General features: G+C 41.7%; 1 protein-coding gene across 6 annotated transcripts in view; it reads left to right on the forward strand.

Annotated features, from left to right (window-relative positions):
- The window catches only part of NELL1 (neural EGFL like 1), a 469,358-nt gene that overhangs the window by 339,479 nt on the left and 102,026 nt on the right, over positions 1 to 27,853 (forward strand). For 4 of the 6 annotated variants that reach the window (XM_075927741.1, XM_075927738.1, XM_075927743.1 and 1 more), the window contains one exon: positions 24,511 to 24,606. In XM_075927741.1, coding sequence (XP_075783856.1) covers positions 24,511 to 24,606 — 96 coding nt within the window. Of the gene's footprint in view, positions 1 to 14,973; positions 15,064 to 24,510; positions 24,607 to 27,853 lie in introns of all 6 variants that reach the window. The other 2 variants (XM_075927737.1, XM_075927739.1) reach the window with 1 other exon arrangement.

Genomic DNA, 27,853 nt, shown 5'->3' on the forward strand with positions numbered 1-27,853 from the left:
ACAGAGTCTGAGAGAGTTGTCACCTCGGAGAAGGGAGGAAAGGGGTACAGAAGGGTTGGGTAGCAGCCTGGGTCAGGTAGTTGGGGGGTATAGGGGACAGGGTGCCCAGGCAGTCTCTAACTGGGAGGTGCTTATCTAGGTGGCTCCCAGCCAGTAGCCCTACTACAACCTGTCTCCCTTCTGAATTCTGTTCGCTGGTTGCTCCATGTAGGTCTGCTCCAGGCACTGGGGAGGGGAGGTTTCCCATACTGCCCCTGCCCATCTTCAAAATATCTCAGGCCCTATTGGCCTGAAACTGGCCAATGGGAGCTGAGAGATTTTTTTTCTGGAGGTGGGGGCAGCGTGTGAAGCCTCCCTCCCTAGCCATCCAGAGCAGAGAGCAGCCAGTCGTTTCAAGTGTGAGCTGCTCTCTGCCTAAGGGTACCAGCGAGGTGGCCGTGAGCTCAACCCACTGGCTTGGAGGGCCGGATGCAGCCTAGTGACAGCTTCTTGCCTGCCCCTGCTCTGGCGTGAAGTTGTTTTCATTATACGCTGTATTTACAATTTGGTTCAATGGCTCTCAACACCATCACTAGAAAAATTGTTCCAGCCCCCTGCTTGTAACCACCTACAAGCAAGGACTAAAGACATAAAAATTTACAACAGGAGTTAATGTGAATTTTCTCAATCAGAAACAATTAATATTCAACAGTAGGGGCAGTAAATATAATAATGCCATCAAAGTATATGGTGTCCTTCAAAATAGTGCCAGCCAAACAAAACTGACTTTCTTTTTCAGCTTGGTGGCACTAACTAGGGTTGAATTCTGCAACAGAATGGGATATCCAGTTTGTCTGGTATGTGGGAAATGCTTTATCACTCCCTGTTTTGTTGTGTTTGGTAGTACAGATCTGGGAATAGTACTGTCCTATAACCAAGTGTCAAAAATGTTAGAGCCCTGCCCTACCCTTATTTTACAATACTTAAAAAGCATGGAAATATATTGGCTAAAACACCACTTGTTTTGGATACCATACTTTAAGAATGTGGAAGGCAGATTTCCAAAATCGCATAACATATCAAAGTAAATATTTTATTATTATTTTTGTCGCCTATTGTTTCAATTAAATTTATTTCCATTGATATACATTGTAGAAAATTGAATTATTTTGACCTTCATGAGTACTATAAAACAACGTAGGCATTAACAAGCATATTTCATCTATGTATTTTACCCAAGAGCAAAGAGTGTGAGTGACCTCTGATATTTACATATTTTATCCGTTCCACATACTGAGAGAGTTTAGGTAATAAAATATACGCATATATTGTTTGTTTGTGAGGGAGGATTTTTGCAATGAGAGAATAATATTAAAGTGGGTAATTTATGCAATTGAAAATAAGCTTTCCTGTTGGTAATTCAAGCAAAATAATTAGTGTTTATTAGTGTGGAATGCTAAAAGTGTCTGGATTCGTTGTATTAATTGTGGGAGCTAATGGTTCAGCTTTCCAAAATACAAAGTCCCTAAGCAACTGCACTTGACTCTAGCCTAAAGTATCCTATAAATGAAGTACTACCTCTCCAGTCTAGTGTCCACAGCTTGATTACAACATGTTGATTAAACAGTTGTGGGGGAGATAAGGGAGGAGTCATTTTAATTTGTTGGGTGCTGAATAAATTCACTTAAAATAAGAAAAATATTTAGTACATAGAACAAAAAATGGGAGATCAGCTCTTACTAATTGTTTCTTTTATTACCAGTTCAGGAATGTGACCCCCTTCGCCCATTATTTTAATCACAGAGATTCTTTTACGTATCTCTAGAGATACCATGTTCATCATAAAGCAAAATAATCAGTTATTAGCCCATGGTATTTCATTATTGACAAAGAAAACCTTAAACAAACGAATGCAAATGATAGAACACAAATAATAAACCAGTTACTTCCATTACGATCTCTTCTCTCCATGGAGAGCTTTGTACAGAAATTATACCTTTGAGATTAGATCTGCATTAGGGAGTGCATTAACTTCGGATGTGGTAAGTTAAGAGCCAAGTATATTCTTACACATGTTTATTGCGATCCCAGCTTGGTTTCTTAGATACTTACATTTTCTTCCTTGATTATAAAGTTTAAGGGCAGGTAGATCGCGTGCAGTCTGCCATTGAGAACATAAACCCTTTATAACTGGACAAAGTAAGCAAACTTATCTATATCCTGTGAAACAGAAGAAAATATTTAAATCAGTTACTTAGAAAAAGCGATGTAAGTAACTGTCTTGACAGGCCTATAATGAATATTCTGAATGTTACACCCAACTTTTTATCTGTTTTTTAAAGTTTAGTCCCAGCCTCCTCTTCAGGAATTACATGGTCTAACCATTTGGTGATTATTTAGATCATCCCTGAGGTGTTTTATCTAACCTGGTCTTAAAAATTTCCTGTGACAGAGATTCCAGAAACTCCCAACACAGTTTACTCCAGTGATTAACCACACTGACAAGAAGTTTTCCATAATGTCCAACCTAACCGCCATTGCTGCAGTTAAAGCCCATTGGTTTTTGTCCAATCCTGAGAAGTTAAGAATTTTTTTTCTCCTTCCTCCTTGTAACAACATTTTATGTAATTGAAAACTGATTACTATTATATCATCCCTCTGTCTTCTCTTCCCCAGACTAAAAAAACCCAATTTTTTCAGTGCTCCTTCATAGGTCATTTTTTCTACACTTGTAATCATTTTTGTTGCTCTTCTCTGGACTTCCTTCAGTTTATCCACATCTTTCCTGAAATGTGTAATCATCATGGAGTACAGCAGAAAAAATTACTACTTGTGTGACTCTCATAAAACTCTTAATATAGCCCGGAATGATGTTTGGGGTTATGGGTCTGTGGTTGTTAGGTTGGTTGGGGTTTTTTTTGTGTGGCAATAGTGTTACAGTATTAACTCACGCTTAGCTTGTGATCCTCTATGACCACCAGATCACTTTCTGCAGTGCTCCTTCAGGACAGTCCTTCCCATTTTTGTAGGGGTGTAACTGAGTGTATGTTCCTAAATTGAGTACTCTGAATTTGTCATTATTGAATTTCATCCTATTTATTTCAGACCATTTTTTCAGTTTGACCAGATCGTTTAATCCTATCCTTCCAAAGCACCTAAACCTCTTCCATCCCAGCTTGATATCTTGTGCAGCCTTTATACGTGCACCCTTTATGTTGTTATCTAAATATCTAATAGTGCCCTCAGAAAACTATAAAACAGAACTGATCCCGGAACTGATCCTTGTGGAATACCATTTTCTATGCCCTTTCAACTTGACTGTGAACTCCTGATAACTACTCTCTGGGAATGGTTTTCAAGTTATGCATCCATAATATCTACCATCTAGATTATATTACCCTAATTTGTTAAGAAGAAAGTCATGTGAGACAGTATCAAAAGCCTTACTAAAATCAAGATTTCTTCTGCTTCTCCTCTTCCACAAGTCTGTCTGTGTCAAGGAAAGCTATTAGGTTGGTTTGTTTTTGTTTTGACAAATCCATGCTGACTGTTACTTATCACCTTATTATCTTCTAGGTGTTTGCAAATTAATTGCTTAATTATTTGTTCCATTATCTTTCCAGGCATTGAAGCTAAGATGGTTGGACTGTAATTCCCTATGTTGTCCTTATTTCCCCCTTTTTTTAATAGGCTGAAAGAATATTTGCCCTTTCCAGTCTTCTGGAATCTTTTCTGTCTTCCGTGATTTCTCAAAGATATCTCCTCAGTCAGCTTTGAGCCCTAGAGTATTCTAGGATGTATTTCATCAGTGCCTGATGACTTGAGGACATTTAACTTGTCTAAGTAATTTTAACTTGTTCTTTCTCTATTTTATCTTCATTTTCACTGGCATTCATTATGCTCAGGGCTCGCCGAGCCGCAGCGAGCCCCGCTTGCCAGCCGCACTGTCCGGCGATCTGCACATGCGCAGATCGCCCGAACCCGGCTCTTCCGGGTTGTAATCAACTCGCCACGGGTGAGTAGATTACATAGATTGTTGAGCCCTGATTATGCTAGCTGTCCGAATGCTACTATTGTTTTTGGTGAAAACTGAATCAAAAAGTCAATTAGTACTTCTGCTGTTTCTAAATTAAATTGCTTTTAAATAAGTTGTTGTTTCTTTATAATGAAGGAAAAAAAGATTCTTACTGTTACTGAGTTGGGTGAGAGAATTATTTGACCACTGTCAGCAATTAATTAATTTCTCATTAATATAAATATTCTGTGCTCACATGACTTATTATTTTTAGTAATCAAGATAGCAAGGTCATTTGATTTCCAGTTATAACATGAAGATTTTAACCATTTACATTGGGTATGATACTAACAGTTTTTCATTTAGCTAACAAGTTACAATTATGCATTTCACAAAGGTGTTTGACATTTTTTAACGTAAAGAAAAAGTTTAAAATATTTTCAGCAACACTTTTTTTCTAGAAGCCTTTCGTTGCAAAAAGCACTAGGCAGGATTCACTTTACCTTTCAGGGTTTTACAGTTTAATAAGGATCTGCAGTATTATTTCTCTTTGAATTTCTTTTGACAAAATTGTGTTTACCAGTTGCAGATTTTACAGTTAAAACTCATTTCATGCATTTTATACAGAAGCTCCAATGATGACAACCAAACTTTTATCAGTTTTTCAAAACATAAATTGATATGGAAAGTTAAAACAAGATAAAGTTTAAAATGTAGCTTTTCTCAATTTTTATATCTTCTAGGGATAATACACATGATTCTCTGCCTCACATTTGCTTGTCTTTGAATGACAGAAGGCAGACACCTCCTGAAATTCCTTTGGTTAATTTAAATATTTTATAAGATAACTAACTAAATCACATACTTGGGTATTGTTGTGTTTTCAAGCATCCTGGCAATAACATACTTGTAGCTACATCTTAACATTCAGAAACAAATTTGCAGACACGTTAGAAAAGAACTTGTAATAATAGTACTACAGGTTGGACCTTGCTGGTCTGGCACCTTAGGACCTGACTGGTCCCAAACGAGGGGATTTGACTGACCAGGGAAGGTCTCTTCCCTCTCGGCCTGTGCTGCCATTGGTTTATGGCTCCGCGGCTGCCCCAGCCCCTGCCTCTGCTGCTGTCCCAGCTCCCTGGGTTTCTCTAGATGCTGCTGGCCCCACTGCTGCCGGGGAGGGATGCCACGGCTAGAGCACCACAACTAGAGCTGCACAGCCTCCTGGCTCCGCGACCGATGTTCCACAGCTGGGGCAGAGCTCAGCAGGCAACTGGCTTCACAACCGGGACTAGAGTTGTACAGCCTGGGCTGGGGCTGAGGGCCAAGGACAAAGCTCCTTGGCCGTTACTGTGGCTGGAGCTACACGGCCACTGCTGGAGTCAGAACTTCCCCTGGTGTGCTGCCTGTTTCCCCCACCACCACCACACACACTGGGTTGCTGGTGCCCCCTACCATGGCCTGTTGCTGTCAGAACTCCCTGTTCCTGGGCTCTGTGGTCCAGGTATATCCATAGTTCATGCTGGACGACAGATGTTGCTGGACCAAGGAGTCCCGGTTAAGGGAGGTACAGCTTGTAATACTATTTTTGCATCAATATTACAGTCTCTCCCTTAGACAGACATAAAGAACATTTAACATTATATAACAGTAAAGACTTGATCATGAAAGGTGCTAGGTGCATTTCAGAGATAAGATTCTGTCTCTCTGATCTGATCTCAGCGTTAGCAAAGGGCCTCCTCTGGATAACTAAGGGAAATTAAACCTGAATGTCTGTGGAGCATTGTGACCATTGTGGGTTATGTTCTGATTGGTGATAATTGGATATAGATATTTCTCAATGCCAGGAGAGGCCTGCCTCAGTTTCCCCTTCCTCACAGAGAGATAAGAAGTCAGAAATGCAGCCTCCTTAGGTATTCCAGTCTTGGATTCAACACCCAGATGTGCAACTTCATGATGAGTAGTTATATACAACCAATTTTACCAAACAAAGGGTTCTTCTGATCCCAAGTGACCAGTCACATAGCCAGGTCTTATCCAATAAACATGCGGTTACCAGTCCTTTTGTATCTATTATCTAAAGACTCATTTATTTTAAAAAAAGTGAGAGTTAAAATTGGTTAAAGGAATCAAATATATACAACATTCTTAGATCAGGCTTGAAACAGTGATGAAATAAACTAATGGATCATTAAGACTCTGATCCCTAAGACTCTTATTTGAAAGGTCCTTAGTCAGAAGGCAACTATCAGTAGGAATACATAGTCTGGAGATTAAAGCAGGAAAGAAGCAAAATGGAGATGTTACTAAGTGTGTTAAAGCTTCTAACATGGCAAAAAAAAAAACCATTGTTTCAAATGAAGTCCTTAGCATAGTTTGTGGAAAAGTACACAAAATGACAACATTTACTGTTGCATGCCCTAATCACATGCCCTTAATGAGTCAGGTCAGCCATTGCCCATACTCTAGCTTATATAGCCCGAGGAAGGTATGGATAAGCTTCTTTCATTGCCCATGGTGAGTTAAGTATTTATTGATGGGCCATTCAACTTGCATAGTCTATTCACAATGTTAGGTCAGACGGTATGCAAATTATCTTGTGGGTGTTGCCACAACAGGAAACATATTTAAAATACAGGTTCATAGTCTATTTATTACTTCAGTTATAAAAATGATACCTGCATACAAATAGGATAATAATATTCAGAAAATCATAACTTTTCCATAGACGCCTTACATTATATACTTTGCCCAAGATCTGATGCAAATATATCAGTGTTAGCAACAGTGATCTTCATGTTCATATGTTATTCATATAACATCACAATGAATCCTTTCTATGCTGATATGTCTACTTATTTTCTTACCTATACCTGTATCTGGGCTGCTATTGAGTCTTCTGCCATTACTGTTCAACAATGGGCAGTGTAATTATGATTTATAAAGTACCTCGTACATGTGTGGCCAATTTAAATATAAAACAGTGGAAACAACATTGCAGCAAGCTATTAAAATGTTTTAGTATGTTGGGTTTTTTTGGACTGAACTAAACTTTTAATGTACCATGTATATAATATGAAACATGACATAGATGGAGAGTTACCTGGTGAAGAGATGAAATGCCCAGCCAACGAGATATCTTCATTCTTGAGATAGTCGTCTCTCTCATGCTGTCAATAAATGACTTTTTATACTCCTTCACACCTCAATAAATGGGATGAGATTTTTTCCAGGAGTATTCTATTGGCTCACAACTTTCTTGTGCCAGATTCATCCTTTCTTGACTCCAGCTAGCTGTAAAAGGCTTTCAGTGGCATTTTGCAGACTTTGTGTGTTAAATAAGTCTGACCCTGTAGCTGATAGCTGCGTTCACTGAACCAGAGAGGGTCTTGTACTTTTATAAATGACTGTGTCACATGTCAGTACTGAGAGAGAGAGAAACAACATTTCTACTGCTCCCTTGTTTTGTTTGTGTTCCTTGTCCTTGTTTTTTCAACTTCCCTCTAAATTGGTCTCAGCAAATGCTATGATTTGATTATTCTGATATTTTGCAGAAATTGTTGGAATTCTACCATCTTTCTCCTTATGTGTATTTGGCTGGCTAATCCATTCTGCTAATGAAATCATGATCTCTTCCTCAAATGCTTATCCACTTGTCTGGATGGTTCACCTAACACATTTTTTTCTTCCACATCTTCCTCTCCGCATATGATACATATACCTTTTTGTCTTTCCTTTCTTTATGCCTGTTCTTCATTAGCAGATATACTGATCTGTCTTTTTATCTGGTTAAATGTCAGTAGACTTCATAGCTACACTACTTTTCAGCCTTTTGGAAAAGAGAGTATAGGTCTGTCAAGTATGGAATAAATATGATTTGTGATTTGCTTCATATTTTAAAAAAAGGGAACCAAGTTCCATGTTATGTCCGAATGTACACATAATAGTGGGAAATATGCATTTGTCTAGCTTAGGGCCTGACTCTGCTTCTCTACTTCACACTGGTTAAAACTTACAAAGGAGTGCACATTTTTATAAGTTGGTATCGTGAATCTTCTTACATTAATGTGACCTATGTACGGGCTACCACAATTGCAATCATTGTTTCCAGAAGTTCACAGGGAGTGATTTTTCACTTCTTCCCTAAGCACACACAGCAATTAAAAGGGTGAGGTGGAGCCATGACTCCACTCTCAAATCAGCCAAAGAGGGTAGTAATTTGTACCTCATAAAAGGATGTGGCAGTTGGTTCATAGCATCTGTTCAGATAGCCTTCTGTGAGCAGCTCCAGTAATTTTAAATATGTTGCCACCCAGTGTTTAAATTCTCAGATAGTCTTTCCTGGAGATGATATACATGTAACCCATTTGGAGGCCTGGATTCAGCTGTGGGGCAGAGGTGTCAGGGCCAGCACTATAACTAGGTAGTTTTGCACCTGAGCAAAATATTAATTATGTGCCCCCTTTTCTTAGGTTAGCACGTCTTGCACTCTTTACTTTTGCAGCTTATTATTTTTACTTATTGTGTTTTTGTGCCCCGATTATAAGCACCCCACTTGCCTCACCCTTGTTACGGTCCTGGTCAGGGCTTTAGCCCTAAGGGATACGCCAGGGCTTAGGGCATGCTGGGACTTGGCCCTGCAGGTTTGAAAATATTTGCCAGAATAAACTGAAGTCTTGCTGCCACTCTGTTATGTCAAGTAATAACCATTTCAGTGGGACTTTGTTGAGTATTATTAACTAAAAGGAAGGGCAGATTGACATCCCCTTGAATTCATGCTTCCTAGACAATGCCAGTTGGTACATTTTTCACTGTAAAGCAGAGCCCTATATAAGGGATATATTTGCTGCTGTACCCTTTCATGAGGGGACAGATTACTCTCTTCAGCACATGCTAGACTACATGCCTTTGTAAGGGTTAGCTACTACAGGCAGTCCCCGGGTTACGTACAAGATAGGGACTGTAGGTTTGTTCTTAAGTTGAATCTGTATGTAAGTCGGAATTGGCGTCCAGATTCAGCCGCTGCTGAAACTGACCGCCAGTTCTGACTTACATACAGAATCAACTTAAGAACCCCAGGCGTCCCCAAGTCAGCTGCTGCTGAAACTGATCAGCAGCTGATTCCAGGAAGCCAGGGGCAGAGCAACTCTGCCTCGGGCTTCCTGTAGTCAGCGCTGGTCAGTTTCAGCAGGAGCTGACTTGGGGACGCCTGGGGCAGAGCAGCTGGGGTGCTGCTGGGTTGGTCCAGTAGCGCCGCTCCTCGGTGCTACTGGACCAACCCAGCAGCACCCCATCTGCCCTGCCCCAGGCGTCCTGATTCAGCCGCTGCTGAAACTGACCAGCAGCGGCTGAATCAGGACCTGGGGCAGAGCAGCTGGGGTGCTGCTGGGTTGGTCCAGTAGTGCCCAGAGCAGCGCTGCAGGACCAATCGGCAGCGCCCCAGCTGCTCTGCCCCAGGGTCCAAAACAAAAGCCTGGTCTGCTGGGGGGCGGGCACACTAGCTGCCCCCCCCCCCCAGCAGACCAGGGACACGGGGAGCAGAGCCGCAGCGGCAGCGGGTGCCGTGCCTCTGAGGCTTTGCTCTGGCAAAGTCTCAGAGGCGCGGAACCCAGCCATGGCTGCAGCTTCAGTCCCGGTGCCTATGGTCTGCTGGGGATGGTCCCCAGCAGACCACAGGCACCCGGACTGAAGCGGCAGCAGCGGCGGGTTCCTGCGCTTCTGAGGCTTTGCTCTGGCAAAGCCTCAGAAGCGCGGGAACCCGCCCGGTGCCCCTGGTCTGCTGGAGACGGTCTCCAGCAGACCAGGGGCACCTGAGCAGCTTACGAACGGGGCTTTCTCGCCCCGGAGCTCGCAGGTAGCAATCCGCCACCTCGACCTCCGGGGCGAGAAAGCCCCGTTCGTAAGTCTGGATCCGACATAAGTCGGATCCACGTAAGTCGGGGACTGCCTGTATCTGTTCCTGAGCAGGCAGGTAAGGGTTAGCTACCATCTGTTCCTGAGCTGAAAGACTGTGGTTTTCTTTACCACTGCAACAGACTAAAAACTGACCTCACATTATGATACTTACATTAAAGGGCATACCCTCATCTCTAGGCCACAGCTGAGTGTATTAGGATCAAAGGAGTTACCATACCAGAGCAAACCAATCACTCATCTAGTTATACAACAACTTGCCTGTGGGGACAAGTTAGTGATTGACATATATCCTGAAGCATGAGAGTTGGCATCCCTAAATAATGATGGATATTCTTGTTATTCATAGAAGTGTATGTATATTATTGCATATATCCCATTGGACAAACTTCTGTTTGCTTGCTTTAATTAACAGCTTCTTCCATTGTGATTTGTTTTGAAGCACTGCTGGTTATTTGCTAATTCTGAGCAGACTGAAATATATATTCTTTTTCTGTAGTACTGCACTTCTTGCTGCTAATGGAACCTAGTTCAACATTTTAAATATTTCCTCCACAAAAATACATACATACATATATTGGGGTAGGAACAGTCACAAGTACCCAGAGTAAATTACTGGCCCACTTCCAAATCTGTGTGCTACCAGATTAAAGAGGTCAGCTGCCTAGTGAGCTAATTGTACAGATGCTTTTAAAGAACTTCTGGAGATGGATTTTTTCCCTTATACAAAGATGCTATTTGGTGTTGCTTTCTTTAGGTGACATTGGTAGGGGAGGCAGGTTTATCAACCTGGAATAATTCCAGTCGGGTGTTTCTCTCTCCAAATGTTTGCTGGCTCCCAAGGAGTGAAAGATAAATGGAGAGTTTTTATTTGTTCTTTCCGAGAGCAAAAGGAAGATAGGTTGAAGGAGAAAGGGGACTTACTGAAGATTGTATAACCAATGGTAAAGTGTTCAGTAACACAGCAAGAAAAAGAGAGTCTATCAGAGGCACAAGTATACAAAAAGAATTACCCTTGATATGTAATTAATTGGTCATATTAAAAAAAAACCTGCATACTGACTTTTAGAGTGTGTGAGAGTATTTCTTCATAATCTAGTGGGCATTGCTTTTTAAACTCATAGTAACATCTACTGTTGATCAAATCTTTATTGGGGCATGATATTTAAATTAGTAAATTCTATTGTAATTATTGTATTAAATTTGGGAGCATGATGCATCTTCCCAGTGCATGATAGGTACATTGTACTAAAGTTCCTGTCTCTAATCCCTCATGCTGTGAGGAGTTACCGTTTTGTGCTACTTTGTGGGAAAGACGGAACACCTTGAGATGACCACTGCAGCTCTGTGGAAAAAGAGTTGGGACCCAAAGGCCAAACCATTGCACTTTTCCTGACTGGGTTTCAGTAAAGATACTTGAAAGTACAAGAAGCCTATGTCAGAACATGTAAACTGGATTCAGACTCTTCATGATCAGGAAAAGCCAATGAGGGATAGATGAGGCCACTGCTCATAGGATTCATCCATTCGTCCCTCAGATTGTGTATGCCCCTTATGGAAAAGCATAAGATATACTGTACATAATTCCAGTTCTTATTCTCAGGAGACCACAGGAACTAAGTGGCACTCTGCTCTAGCCTCTTAAGAACATATAGTGCTCCAAAGGGAGAAGACAGAGCCCTGGCTCATTGCACAACAAAAACATTTCTGAATCCCTTAAAGGGGTGTAGTGGTAGACATGCACCTTCTGAGTGTCCAGGAATTTTGCAATATTCTGCAATATCTTCTGGGGCTCTCCACTGAGGATTGTGCCTGTAAGATATGTGGAGTCCTCAAAGGTTTTGTACTTTCAGCACCCCCAATACCTACAATAGTCGGTGTGCTGAATAAACTTTCACTTCATGCCAATAGCCAGTTCAGTCTCTAATTTCGTTTTCCTGGGAAAGGTCACAGATAAAGTGGAGCCAACCAGCTTCAGCAATGTCTCCTATTAGATGACTATGTAAGTGTTTATGCTGCCAATCAAATTTCAGTCTTGGTTTTGACACAGAGACTGAGCTAATAGCACTCCTGAGCGATCTTTTCAGGGCTACTAGTAGGCACTGGATATCATGCTCCTGTAGCAGGTACAGACTGTCCACAGAACTTGCATATACACATCAGCTGTGTTCCTCATAAGGTTCTTTAATGCTCTTCCAGTTATGGCAGAAGGTCATTTAAATCAAAAGAATTTCTACCTCTGGTCTGCAGACCCTTAGGCCATATCTACACTAGAAAACTATTTTGAAATTACTAAATTAGACGTAAGAACTCCCGATTTTAATGAATTTGTATTAGCATGCCCTCACTATGGGGAAAAATTGAAATTCGTCTGAGGCAGTTTCCATTAATGTGGATGCTTGGACTTAGAGTCCCAGGAAGCACTCTGGGGAGCTGCGGGAGGCTTCCCAGCGGCCAGTTAGTTTGAATTAGCGGCACCAGAGTATCTACACTATTATTTCAGAATTAGCATTACTCCTGACGAAAAGCAGGAGTACACAGTTTGAATTCCATGGCCCATTATTTTGAAATAACTGCTTATAAATTCAGCCGTGAGGGGGTTATTTCAAAATAAGGTCCTAGTGCACACCAGGATGTAGGCCAGTATAATTGAGAGGTTCTGTGAACATGACTTCAAACAAATGAAATGTGGGATGGCACATGGATCACATCTCCTCCATCCTCTCCCCCCCTCCCCCAGATTTTTGCCTTCCGTTTGACCAAGCTCTCTGAAGTGCTGATGGAGCCAGGTCAATGGCTATGATGGCAGAGCAAGATCACTCTTCTGCAGTGAGGCTGCCATTTTGGCTTGCGACCCCCCTCCCTGATAGGATGGATGGCCCACTTAAAAGACTTGGGGGTGCACTTGGTGCTCCCTCCCTGAGTCTTGTCATATGGAGTTGGCTCAAGCCACCTGGCTGTTCACTCCCTTGAATATTCCTCCACACCTGTCGAGGTAGGGATGATGGTGTTGGAAAACCTACCTGACGAAGCTGCTAATAATTTGAAAAATGTACTAATATGAAAGAACACCATTAAAAAGTAAATTATTTCTGTTGCAACTGATGTAATGTGAAAGACCAGTTGTTATGCAGGATTCAAGCAAGAAGGAAATGCATCTGATGACTGGACAAATCTTTGGATGTGCCAGGTAAGGTTCAGCGGTTGGTTTGTGTGCAATACATCTGTGGTAGGAAAATAAAAGAAATGATATTTTGCAGATCACTACTGACAAAAATGACAAGGGATGAGATTTTTTTTTCAAGTGTCATGATGAGCAATAATCTAGACCGGGGCAGCATTGTGGCGTGTGCACAGATGGTGCTGCTAAAATGACCGGGAGGCATAATGGAGTTGCAAAAAAATTACAGATGTTGCACCATTCACAAAAATCACGCATTGCATGCATCAGAAGGCTAACCTAGTCATGAGAGAGATGCCAGATGACCTGAATGTTGTACCTGATGAGACCATAAAAGTTGCTAATGTTATCAAAGCACACTGGTTGAATGCACATGTATTTTCAACAATGTGTGCAGAAATCAGTGAATTGCATCATAACCTTTTCCTGCACACTGAGGCCAGATGGCTTTGCTGAGAGAGGTTTGGAATCACATTTTTGAACTTTGTGAGTTTCTCTCTGAAGGGATCATTAGAAGAGAAAACAGAGCAGCACATAGATTCTCGGAAGACTAGCTTGCTCAAGGTGTTTATTTTGCATATCTTTGATCCTCTGAATGAGCTTCTTACTGGGTGTGAGGGTGCCAATCTACTTTTGTCCTACTGTCAAACAAAGTGACTGCATTCATTGAGAAACTGCATTCTCATTGCGTTCATTGAGAAACTGTCCATCCAATTTGATATGATTATGGTCACAGATTCTGGAACTGGCAGTTCTCTAAGTGGTATTTGTTGTAAGTGTTCATAAGCTCTTTAGCTTTTTTTATCCAATTTGATTACTCTCTTCAGGTATGGTCACTTTAAAGATAGATTAGCTTCCAATATTGGCATAATAGTTCTGAATTGTCTTCACATAATGGGTGATGCTGGACCATATCCCTATCCAGTGTTGATCTGTAATTCAGAAAATCAAGGAATGGATCTTCCTGCTTAAGATTTTCTCGGCTGTCTATAGAGCTGTCTTAGTCTTTCCATTCACAGTGTGGTAACATGACCTGCTAGTAATATGGTCAAATCATATTTCATTTGGAATTATTTAAATTCTGTTGCAGGTACACTGTCCATTAGTAGTTGTTCTGGAATCCTCACGTGAGCAGCAGTGCACTTAATTGAGAATGCTGTGATGTGTTCAAGGCTTTCAGGTATTTCTGTATACCTGGAAAAAGAGTCCACAATGATCAGGTTCAGATGTCCTCTGAATTTGCATAAATCTTCATCTTCCAAGGTTGTCTGCTAAAGATGGTGTCAATAAAAATTCTTATTGTGTTGATCTGTTCTTCAGGATTCACTTCCATATACTATATTCTGTATGTCCTTCGTGGATGAGATTTAGCATTGTTCCTCTCCTTTCATTTGGAATTGCGTTGTAATTGCTTTGATTCATGAGTCCATCCCACTCATTGAATTATCCAGGCACCACAAAGTAGTCTCCTGTCAGTTCCATATATCCTTTAGATACGTGAGCCAATTGCCCTAATGTAGTTTAGAAATCCCTGAAGGTACATGTCTGTAGAGGTTGCCTTTTTGTTGCTGGAGTAATCTCTTTTCTGACATTGGTCTGTATGTGTCCACAATATCCACATATGCCTTTACATCGTCATAGAGCACATGGGTAGTTGAGTGCAATGCTGAGTCCTTGGCAGAGTATCTGCAACTACCAGATTTTTCCCAGGAACGTATTTAGTACTTGGGTTAAATCTCATTAACCTCAGCAATAGATGTTGGCATCTCAGCAGTGCATTTCTGATAATGAGGGTTACAGGCAGTTTATGGTCTCTTAATAGTGTAAATTAATCCAGTCCACACAGATATCTGTGCAAGTTCTCATATGCACATATGTTTTTCAGACTCACCTTTTCATCTGTGCATGCTGTTTGTCTGCTTCCATACAAGATCAAAATCCACCTGGCTTCCAGTCAGGTGCAAAAGTATGTCAAGTAAGTGATCGTTGCCTGAATTTGCACTAACTATTGAGGGTTTGGTCACATCAATGAGAACTGGAGCTGTTCAAGCCATTTTTTTTTTTTTACTCTGCAGAAGTTGATTTATTGATTTGGCCCCTATATTCAAGATGTGTTGGGTTTTAACTCTTCATGAACTGGTTTGGGGAGTCTAGGAAGGTTTTAAAGGTATTGACCAAGGTATTTAATATCCCAATTGTATGTTTCAGTTGTGGTACATTAATTGGTGCTTTCAGTTCTCAAATTGCTTTTGCTTTCTCAGGGCTATGACACATTCCATCTTTGTCTGTCCCCAAAACTCAGTTTATGGTATGTGTAAAATGCATTTTTCCTTGTTTAACTTTAGCCCAAACTGACTGAGTAGGCTTAGGACTTCATCTTCATCAAAGATCCATATATCAGAATATCATCTATGAAAACTTCAACTGCATTTCTGTTGGTAACAATTCTGCTATCTTCCTTTGGAAATGTTCAGGTAATCTTAAAAGATAATCTTTGAAAGCAAAAGCTCCAAAAGATTGTGATAAATGTAATTAGATAGATGCATTCCCTTAGCCAAAGAAAGTAGATTCACTCCAGGCATCCAGCTTGGAGAATACTGTCACTCCTTTTGGAGGAAGTTATCTACTGTGTGGTGGTTACATTTTTCACTAACAAAATGTTTCATTAAGACTTTTAAGAATACACTCATTGATATTTTTCCACTTTTCTTTATAAATGGTACATTGGAGAATACTATGTTGTTGGCTCAAATAATTTTTTGATTATGCCAGCCTGCTCCATTATCTTTCCCTCAATTTCTGCTTTATGAGATAATGGGATAGGAATCCTGTGACGTGTATGTACACTCTGTGGTTTAGCATTAGGGTGTACAGGATCACCTTTCAAAACTCCTCCATTAACAAATATTCTATCAATATCTCCCACCCATCATGGCTGCCATTCTACAGCTGAGAACGCTGTTGGTCTGTGGTCCTTTGACCACACATTCTCTGAAGTATAGCTTTTGTCTTTTAAGTTGTTTCTGTGGTGAACTGGCCCATGCAGTTGGAAGGGCTAGTCTGAGGTGTTTCAGATGACTTCAGCTCTGGGAGAGATTGAAGTTGATGATTGTAAGTCTCTTCTGAGATGACTATGTCGTCAACTTCTGAGAGCATTTTAAAGTCAATAGATTTGCCATGAATATTTAGTGCCATGAATATTTCAAGCCTCGCAGTGAATCCCAGAAACAAAGGCTCTTGATTTTCTGTAATACAAGTCAACTTTCTGACTGCAAACAGCTGCAAAATGTCCATATTTCAAGCAGGTATTGCATCATATGCCTTTGTCTGGGTGTACATCATCTCTTGGGGTGTGTCTAGACTACTGAATTTTGTCGACAAAACTATACCAGCGTCTACACTACCGCTGAGTTCTGTCGACATAATGTCGACAGAACTCAGCAGTTTTGTCGACGCTGGTATACCTCATTTTACGAGGCATAACACCTTCTGTCGACAGAGTTCTGTCGACAGAAGGTGTTATTGCCTGTAAGGTTGCGTCTAGACTACAGGGTTCTGTCGACAAAGCAGCTTGCTTTGTCGACAGAACTCAATGTGTCTGGACGCTCTTTGTCGACAGAAGTTTTGTGACAGATACTGTCGACAAAACTTCTTTCGACAAAACCCGGTAGTCTAGACGTACCCTTGGACTCTGATATTTTTCTACCGTATGTGCATGTAGGCTGGAATTTCTTCCTCTTAACCTGGGAGTTCTCTCACCTTGTTCCAGGGGGTTTTATGATAATAACTTTTAACACTCGAGTGCGTGTTTTATATCTTCAGAGCTTGTTTCAGGTTGTTTCAAGATGGTCCTGTCTTTTTTTTTGTTGACTAATTCTGAGTTTTGCTTTGCTAACAAAGGTTGCATTCAGCCCACTTCTGATATAGACTAGCTACAGAGCTCCCTTATGCAATGGTGAATATACTCCTGTGTTGGGTCTTGTGAATAACATAAGAGGATCAGAAGTCTCACCCCAGTTCCTGAAATAGGGACACCAGCCAACTGTTAACTACATGGCAGATTTTTGATGCCTTGTGACAGATACAGAATGGAACAAAGCCACTCATTCTGTCACTTCTGGATTGGTCCAAATGGTGAAATCAATGATGAAGTAGTGCAAATAGAACTCCTGAATGGACTGGGTGCACTTTTTGACCTAGGCATCAAGACTAACAGTCACTTACCAGAGATCCACCAAGAATTGAAGATGGCTTCTAGACCATTAACTTTTTTAATCACACTGGCCAGCTAACACACAGCATCCACCCTATATCCCCAACACATGCAGAAGGTCATGGCTAGGCCTCTCATCTCTAGAGTGGCGAAGGTGCAACTCTGGAAAACAGAGCATCTGTTTCTAATGTAGAAAATCTGGGCACTTAGCTGGGACCAGAAAAGACCAGTTTCACGTATGGATCTGGAAGCGCAAGCACCTGTCTATCATTACCCTGGAGGTGTCCAGACCGGGCCTGATACACCTTCAGCTTACACACTGTCTCTGGGATTCCACTATGGCAGAAGTCAGCTTGTATGCATTCCTAGATTCTGGTGCCTCCAGCAGGTTTATGGACTTGGACTTCACTGGAGCACATAGGGTAGGGCCTGCTGCAGTGTTGGGCTCCTATCTGATAGCTCACTGCTCTCATCATGCTCATTAGATATCAAAATCCTTTGAGGACAGTGCAGATGTCTTCATTTTGGTCTGGTTTGCTCCCTGTGCTTCATGTTCATGTGTGGTGTTACCTGATTTGTTATTCTGCTTGTCCTATTACTAACAGTCTGTCTTCATCAACCCAATCTTTAGTCAGAGGCTATTCATAGTGTAATCTCAAGGAAGATTGCCCTTTACCCATACTCTTTCTTTTCTGATACACACAATCACTCAACACGTACCAGGACGTTACTATTTTAACACTGGGACCTTGCAGATGTCTTCAGCAAGAAGAAGGCTGAGTTATTCTGCTGCAGCATCATTATGATTGTCCTATTAAGCCTGAGAATTGGATTCATTTACTTCCTCCATGAACCTGAATTGTGGAGGCTCCAAGAATATCTCCAAGACAATCTAGAACAGGGGTTTGTCTGTCCATCCACCTCCTCGATGGGGCATCAATTTTCTTCATAGTGAAAAATAATAGCTCTGTGCCCTTGCAAATACTGTTGGGTTTTGAATATGATCACCTTTCTCCATTATCACTTTTTAGCAAACTTTCTTCAAGATACCATCCTTCACAAAAATCTGTACCAAGCTACACCTACATGATGCTTATAACCTGGTTTGTAATCAGCTATGGGATAAGTGAAAAATTACTTTCCATACCAAATGCAAGAAACTTAATAACTGATAGCTGGTATACATTTATAAGTTATGAAATATGTTAATTTTTTGTCTCACCGTCTGCTCCAGCTATTACTCTGTTTCATCTCTGGTCCATAGTGACTTTTCTTCCTTGTAAAATGATTTGACCTTTTAACCAAGATAGCACAGTTTGTCTCCCCCCCCCCCCCTCCCAGTCCCTATTCCCTGGAAACAGAACACCTCTTTCTAGAGCATGTCTTTCAGCTTCATGGACTGCCAGGTGGTATTCTGTAGGATCGAGGCCCACACTTTGTTTCCCATTTCTGTGGCTAGATTTTTGAACTCCTGAAAATGGAACTCCTTATTTCTCATCAGCATACCATCCACAGACAACTGGGTAAATAGAATGAGTAATCCAGATCTTAGAGTCGCTATCACCATGATAATTGGGTCTCCCTAAGTGTAGTGTTTGCCTATAACAATTTGATCTATGCCTCCACCTAACAGAGCTCATTCTATGCCAGTTATGGTTTCCACCCCTGCTTTCATCCAGCATTGTTCAGACTTTTCATTCTCTGCAGCAGCAGGTGTGGTTCCCATCTGGGTCCTGTGTAACAAGGATTTATAGAACAAAGAGGATGGAGACAGGCTGTTCTCAGTGGTGACAGATGATGTTATGAGGAGCAGTAGTCTCAAGTTCTAGTGAGGGAAGTCCAGTTTGGATGTTAGGAAAAACTATTTCACTGGGAGGGTGGTGAAGCACTGGAATGGGTTACGTAGGGAGGTGATGAAATCTCCATCCCTAGAGATTTTTAAGTCCCAGCGTGACAAACCCCTGGCTGGAATGATTTAGATAGGATTATCCTGTTTTTAGCAGGGGTTTGAACTCAATGATCTCCTGAAGTCTCTTCCAACCCTACGATTCTATTATTCTAATATCTAGAAACTGCCAAAGAAACCTACAAGCTTTATGATCAGGGCCTACAGGCTGTTAGAGATTTAGCCTTGGGGAAAAGGTCAGATTATCAACTCAGAATCTCAAATCATCTGACCACTGGCTAAAGTGGATTACCAATACTAAGGCCTATTCAGGATTCTTGAGTAGACCGACTTGGCGATGTTCAACCTCTATTTAGCAGAGTCAATGTCTCGCTCCGCAGGGGCCGCCCTGCCCCACCGGGTACATGTCTATTTAGCAGAGTACCATGTCTCTCTAGAGAACCCCTTCCCAAGTCAATCCAACTTGCCACCGTCATCCATAACAGTCCATGGGCTAGAAGGTATACCTTGTTCAGCAGATGCAAGACTCCAAGCAGGTGTGAGGAAACTTCATTACTTGGTGGATTGGAAGGGCTGCAGTTCTGATGATTGGTCACTGGAGAGAATGTTCATGCTCAGTGGTTAGTACAGGACTTTCATTGAGCTAATCCTGAGAAGTCTGGGCTGATTGTCTCTAGAAGACAGTTGAGGAAACTGACAGGGACTATGAGTAGCCTCAGCTGAGTCGCCAGGCCAGTTTGAGCTCAGATTGCCTGCAATAGAACCACCTGATTGAGCCTACAGGTCTGAATTCAACTCAGAAAAAGTGTCATGTCACAGGCTGCTCAGTACTTATGCCTGCAGCTGCAATTGCTCCTGTGCCTGCCTTGTTCCCAGCTTGGCTCCAGTCCTGTTTCTTGCTTGCTCCTGTCCTGCTTCTCTGCTTGTTTTCTGGTTCTGACTCCTGGATCCTGACCTTCTATGTTGTTCCTGTATTCTGACTTCACCACCTTACTCCATAACATGGACAGCTTCCTCCTGCTCTTCCTTGTGCCCTCAATACTGGTGAGGGAGCACTGAGAGGACAAAGGAGATAGTCCCCTGGCTTTTAATGCCTGTGCTCCAAGTGATGGAAGGCACAATCCTGCTCAGCCCCGGTGGTCCCAGAATGGAGAATGCTCAATGCAGATGGAGTTTTTGAAGATTTTTTCTGCCAAGCGTTAACAAGCCTCTCTTGAGCATCTGTCAACTGAGATTTTTTTCCCAAGTCCTTGCCATATTTGGGCAAATTTCCATAGGGGCAGGAAAAACTCAGATTCCGGACATTAGGGCCATTCTTCTGCCAAACTTCAGTGCCCTACTCCAGAGCACAGAGCTGTAGATTTTTTCAATCAACTAGTTGTACACACGTTTTACCAAGTGTGAAACAATGTATTTTTCCCCAAATCTTGTTTGGGAAGGCTAAGCAATTTGAGATGAAACATTCTGGGATCGTTCAGCCTGAGGAAGAGACTTAGCATTTGCTGTTCAGGCCAAATGGTTCAAGTTTGACAAAGTTACAAGCAACTAAAATCCAGGGTCTTATAATAAGAAATACTGACTTACCTTAACTTAAGGCAGTGCTAACCAACTCTGCTTGTCGTGCTGCAGACTCTTCCCAGCAGTGAGAGAAAGTAACCTTGAACATCTCTGCTTTCATTGCCACTATTTTCTGGGAGGAGGCAGGAGGGTTAACAGGCTGACTCCATTCCAGATTGAGAGGATTAAAGGGTATGTAGCCAGTGGGCAGAATCACCAGCTGGGGAAGATGAATAATGCTCTTACCACAGTGTTTGTGCCTTTCCGCAAGCTTCTCTTACTGAGTCAAAAAGCAAAGGATAATAAAGAAAAATAAGCTACTCAGAAGAGTGGGTCTGAATTGCTAGAGGATTTTTTTGGCCATCAATGAGGGGCAAGTACTTATCCTGTCTTAAGTGGCTGTTGCTGAAGCCTCTTTTCCTCTATCTTAATATCCCTATGCTTGATCACCTATGTAACGAGCAGATGTTCATGCACTGAGCGTTTGTGGAGTGACTTCCTTCCTTGCCACAGGATAGCGCAACAACATATTACTTCACTATGTTGCTATTATCATAGTGTGATGATATGATAAATTGCAAGATGCTGATGAAGTTGTGATACTCCGCCTCGGTATCCACCTCATCGCTGCATATTCTTAGCAGGAAGCAATCTTGTCTGTGCCTGGAGTAGTTCCAAATTCCTGAAATGAACAGCCTCTGGCCACACAAGCACTGCCTTTCTGGTCTCTACAGAGCTAACCTTCTCTTTGCTGCCTGGTAATAGGTACTCACCATTCCCTCAATCCTGAAAGTGTTCCCTGTAGTGTCAAACCCTTGCCAATGGACATTCACAGAAAATAGCTAGTAAGCTTTCCGAGCTTGTTTGTTTTAACTAATGTGCAGCTCCAATATAACAATGCAGCACTGAAATATAGGTAGAGTAAAAACAGTCATAAGTTTATTATAGAGAGAAGTGGCTGAGATATCTTTTATTAGACCAACATGTGTTAGTGAAAGAAAGAAAAGCTTTCAAGCTACAAGGAGTTCTTTTTTCATATGAGCTTCTGAGCTGTGTGTAGTAAGAAAGCTTGTATCTTTCACCAACAGAAATTGGTCCAATAAAAGATTGGACCTCACCTCACCTCACCTCACCTCACCTTGTCTCTCTAATACTTGGGGACCAATGCAGCTACACCAACACTGAAAAAATAAGGTGGTATTCAAAGGCGAAGTTTGAGAGAGAGAGTGTGAATGATGGGAAATGGTTATAATACACAGTAAAACACAAGCCTAGATCTGAACTTATCAAAGTTATCTTTCCTATTTAATAGAGTTGATTTCCCACCTCCTCAAGGATTCATTCTTTAGGACAGTTAATAGGTTTTCAGTCAAATCAGGACCCAGCATTCATGAACAGCCTCCCTCCCAATCCTTTTCTCAGTGAATGAATACAAAAATGTCTCCTTGCATTCAATGGGTAGTCCTGTCTTGGGGGGCATGGGTACGGAAGGAATGAACATTGATGAATATAAATAGATTAGAGGTAACTACTATGAAAGCAATGTGCCAAATGTGATGAGTGTGTCAGGTCAGATAGATCATTAACAAAACTGACCCCTTTTCTGGCCGGTACTAGGGGACCCCTGTATCACAGTAGTGTCATCACGTTTTTCTGTAAGTATCTCAGTGCTGTGAGGCATGGTCTTGTCCCAGTGGCAAAAGCCTCAAAAGTGGCAACCATATCATAAACCATTTCCTCTTGAAAGAGGAGCATTCTTTGGTTAGCTTGAAGAGTAACAAGAAAGTTAATTTTTTTTCTATGCAGATCTAGAAATAAGCTTCATTCTAAGGAACAAATCCTGGTGAAAATCCTTTTTAATTGAGGCTATAATCTATCTTCAATGCATACATATCTATATCTATATCTATATCTATCTATCTATCTATCTATCTATCTATCTATCTATCTATCTATCTATCTATCTATCTATCTATCTATCTATCTATCTATCTATCTATGTATCCCATTGTCTCCTAATAAGTCTTTTGTTTGTATTGCGAGTTATGAGCAATGAACCTGTTTGTCGTCTCCTTCTCCTCCTCCTCATGTCACTTCTATTGATCTGAATGTCATTATTATGAAATAATAAAGTATATTCAGTTAATAGACTATTTTTTATGGTAAAACTGATTGACTGACAACCTATTTTTTTCTTTTTCGTATGAGTTTTGCTTTTTGTAACTTTGCTGCAAATACCAATTATATTCATGCCATAAGAATTGTAATGTTACTTCAGTTAGGTTCCTACTTAGCTATCACTTTCAATTAATAAACATTAAATGTTTTAGTTTGCACCTTGTCAAGTGCTATGGAATATTTTCCTGAGAATGCTAAGATGGGAACTGAACACAGTATTCTAGGAAAAAATTGCATGAGAAAATTTGGTAATCTCATCTTTTTTTGCTTAGATTTACAGTCTGTGTTCTTCCAGTTGTGAACATTGGTATTCCTTTCTGTCTTGTGTGAAGTTATTTTTTGTTCATATTTTGGAAAATAGTCAGAGAGAAATCAAAATGATTTTGTTGTTCTTTAAACATCTCTCTGCCCTGATCTTATTAGTTAGAACAGGACTGAGATAAAACTAAAATAAATAATTTCCAAATGACTAAAACTTGAAACACATGCAGCAGGAAATAGCAGATATCATTGAACAAGTGAGTCTCCCATTTCCAGAATTCCTTTCATTCTTCCATTGCCATTTTTATATATAATTTTAGGATTCCCCTTCCCATACATCTTTACCAAAACAGAATAAAGTCCTACCAAGTATATTAATGACAAATCATTTTAGTTGTTAGTTCAGTCAAGAGATATGATTTGCTTCTCTCACTTTCAAGCAGTTACAAAATACAAGATAAATTTTCCTAATGTGTAGAATTTTTTTCACCTCATTATTCTTGTTAGTACATTGCAAAAAGAAGGGAAAAAAACCTCTAAAACACCTCATCTGTTATGTAACACTTTAAGTCTTTTCATATCGTTTGTAACATGTCGCTGCCAACACTCCATCTGTGATTTTAGCTTGCAAATGCACTTTGCGGTTCTGTTATTGACACAGGTGCTGAGTTCTGTTTCAACATTAACTTCTGTCACTTGTGGGATTTAGTCTATTGAGTGCCTCTAGAACTGCGATGAGTGTTGAGGAAGGGACAGGAAATATGGTCTTAAGAATGTGCTTCGCATGGGGACCAGTCTTACTCTTAATGAAGTCCTTGCCAAAGCGTTCTGTGGAAGCAGGAATGGGCTCTTTTTGACTTCTCTTTGGAAAAAGGAACAATAGTTTTAGAATAGGAACCCTGATTCTCTTCTGTTGGTATAACTGCATTCAGTATGGTAGAGTTATTCCTTATTTACAGCAGTGTAAGAGAAGAACCAGAAGTATTGTTTATAAGAATGTGGCCAGCCAGCTGTTTGCTCAGTGGCTCAGTGCACTGCAATTACAAAACTCCTACTGGAACTAAGATCAGCCCATTAAAGTGTTGTTATATTCTGTATTTTTATTGGAACGGTGGCTTGCCATGAGGCCGTTAGGTAGCCTTCCTTACCAGCTATCCAGATTTCCTTCTTTTGTTTCCAGATGGGTTACATTTTAATGTTCTGAATTCTGTTTTCTGTTCTGCAGTGTTTCGATGACTTGCTCTGGAACCTCATCAATATACAATAGCAGAAATTGTGTTGTTCAAGGGTCTGCTTTTCTCTTTCAGCGTTCTGTGAAGAGGGATGCAGATATGGTGGCACGTGTGTGGCCCCTAACAAGTGCGCCTGCCCTTCTGGATTCACCGGGAGTCATTGCGAGAGAGGTAAAATTCTCCTGAAACTGTTCTTCCGTAATGAGAAAAGATTACTTTCAATGGACAGTTGTTGCTTCCCATTGTCTTATTCTGGATGTTGTTCTTTCTTCAATGAGTGTGTACATTTTGATTATTCGGTAATTGACTTTCCCTCCATGGAACACATGGCTTCATTTAACACGGGTAATTTAAAAAGATCAAGGCAGTACCTGCCACTGTTTACAGTGGACTTTGTTAGTTCTTATTAGAGATAATGCCAGATGGACAAGCATTGCCTTACCTCTCATTTCTGGTATCATCTGAAGGTGACTTTCTGATTTTCTTATAACGTGTTGCACAAATTAGATCTAAATTTGGAATGTTTGCTTGCCTGCACTGTCGTTAAATAATCCCACTGACAGTGCAACCTGTTGCACTGTTAGGATTTGATTCAAACGTGGATTTTCTGAGATTGTCACTCATGGAATTGAAAATGTACAAATGTATCTGAGTGATGCCTGTTAGATGCTTTTCAGCTCCACTCCGAAACTTACTTTCTCGGCTATTTGGTGTTTACACATAATATTTACTGCACTTCACTATCATCATTTCCACTCAACATTCATCTCTAGGAGAGAGACAGATTTGGATGCAAACAATGCATCTGATGTCCGTGTAGAAATTGACTAAATCCAAATGTCAAGAAAGGGCTAGATTGCCCCAGACTCATGTGCCAGTATGTGGCTGAAGGAAGGCAAACCAGATTTTGTACCCCCTCCTTTCACATCCCAGTCAAAGGTTACCAGCAGCTACAGTCTCTGCACTCAGGAGGTTGCAGATATTTTCCCCTCCTACCAGTTTCAGGGGAGCAAGCCAAGCCCAGTGTGTGGGAAGGGCGAGAAGGAGGTATGGCAATGCCTCTTCCATCTCAGCCAGAACTGTCCAAATTTGCTGAGGGAATGTGCATGCCAGGGAACAGTATGAGGGGGAAAAAAACCCTCCACAACCCTGTGGCATAGTGTGATTCTTCCCAGTGTGGTTTAGTATAATCTGGTTCCAAATGTATAGATTGTGAACTAAAGAACCTATTGGAAGAATAAAGATGATAGTATATATACCCCTCTTGATAAATGGATGTTTAATATAAGGAAAAAAGAAGTAGAAATAAGCAAAAATCCAGAGACTGATCGTATGAGTACAGGTTGAACCTGCCTGGTTCAGCACTCTTGGGACCTGACTGGTTCTGAACCAGGGAATTTGCTGGACCAGGGAGATCAGTGCCAGCCACTGGCTACAGTGGCTCCAGGGCTCCATTCTTCACTAGTCCAGCAATGCTCCTGGCTCCAGCCTGTCAGTTTTCTCTTGTGAGTGTTTCAGCCCCAGAGCACCCATGGGGTGGCCAACAATGACTGACAAGGGGCATCACCTGACTAGGGAAATCCAGATTAGAGAGGTCAAGCTGTACATCGAGTTAGCTAAGTAAATGATTTAAATATATGTTGTACTTCTGTGGTCCAGCACCCGTGGGACCTGACCAGTCCCAGATGAGGGATTTTGTCAGAATAGGGGAGGTCATTTTGGACCCCTGACACCTTTGGCCTGGCTGATGGCCTCCTGACTGGCTCCCTACCTCTTGCTGGCCTCTCTGCCCTGCCAATCCCACCGGGTAGTCATTGCTGTTGTGGCTCTGGGACCTGCCGGGCAGCCATGCATGCCACCCTGGAGCTCCGGGACCCTCCGGGCAGCCATGCATACCTCTCTGGAGCCCTGGGCAAGCCGCTGCCCTTCTGACTCCATGCTGGACTATGGATGTTGCCAGACCAGAGAATCCTGGGTAAGAGAGTTTCAACTTGTAGTGCAAGATCAGTTGGCACAAATGTTGTGTCCCATTCTGTTATCTTGGGCTGCTAAAATGGCACATAGGAAGTAGAGGCTGGCATCATCCCCCCAAACCGGGGATTCCTTCAGTTCCCTATGGGATTGGAGGTAGCGCACATGCTTTGATACCAGTCTCCCTGCAGCTCATGACGGAGGGAATAAATGTGTGTGGTGAAACAGCCTACATATAGTCAGCTGTGCTCAGCTGGCAGCTGGTCTCTTGGGAGCTGTTGTCAGTTGGCTCGCAGTAGAGCATCTCCAGCTGCTCTGTTCTACACCTTGGCCAGAGCTGTTATTGGCTCCCTGACAGCACTCTCCCATGGGCCCATTTTTCTGTGCGTTAGGTAGAGACCCTGAATTCATTTTGCCTGTTACTAATAAGAAGAAATGGATGCCAGAGGAAGATGTAAACCTATTTGCTCAGGCTACCAAGACAATAGACTTTAGATTTTATTCTCTGTGTGTTTCAGTGTCTTCAGTGATGCACACTGTGATGCAGTGGCAAACACTGGGGTTTTGTTCTTCTAGTCTGAAGTAAGGCCAGTGCTCACAGGCTACATTCTGCTGGTTTGGGTTATAATTAGTTCTTTAAAAAACCCCAAATTGAACCATTTCTTTTACAAGAACTGTTCAGTCATTAGTGAATTGTTGCTTTCTACCTAATATACTAGCCATGCTACTATAATGCAAAATGACTGAAGCAAGAAATTATTTAGCTACTTGTTTGAGTCAGCTTTGATAATGGATTTTTTAAAAGTTTTGCTACATATACTAAAATTAGATTTCCCAAACTGGAATCTGTTGTATAAAACTGATCTAATCATGAGCGAAGTTTATGAATCTGGTATTCATCAGCAAACTAATTCCCGAATGAACAGGAGCTCTGCAGCTGAGAAATCTTTGCATATATGTAGTATTAGAGCAGTGCTTCTCAAAGTGCCATCCACGGACCACTAGTGGTCTGTGACTGCCTCCCAGGTGGTCCATGGTGAGAAGCAGGGAGCCCATGTGGCCACTGCAGCCTTGCGGTCAGCGCACAGCTGCGAGGCTGCAGCACCAGCTCTAGCTGGCAGGCAGGGAAGTGAAGAAAGCAAACTCTCACACACACCCCAGCATGGCCGCAACAGAGCTACACATGGAGAAGTGCCACTGCCATGGTAAGAGTGGCACATCCCTTGGTTGGTCCTGTGAGGCAAACAGCAGGTTGGGCTGCACAGGGCTTGGTGGGATGGGCTCTCATCGCACACGAGTGGCTGGTGCCCCCCCCCCTTTCCCTGGCAGCAGGTGGGAGGAGGCGACACAGGCTGAGGACCCTGAATATGCAAGAGGTGGAAGGGGGGGGGGGGGTCTCTGGGCTCTTTGGGGCTTTGAATCCACAGGAACTCAGTCTGGAGGGAAA

The sequence above is a fragment of the Pelodiscus sinensis genome, chromosome 4 (genome assembly GCF_049634645.1).
Source record: "Pelodiscus sinensis isolate JC-2024 chromosome 4, ASM4963464v1, whole genome shotgun sequence".
NCBI classification, from domain to species: Eukaryota; Metazoa; Chordata; order Testudines; family Trionychidae; genus Pelodiscus; species Pelodiscus sinensis.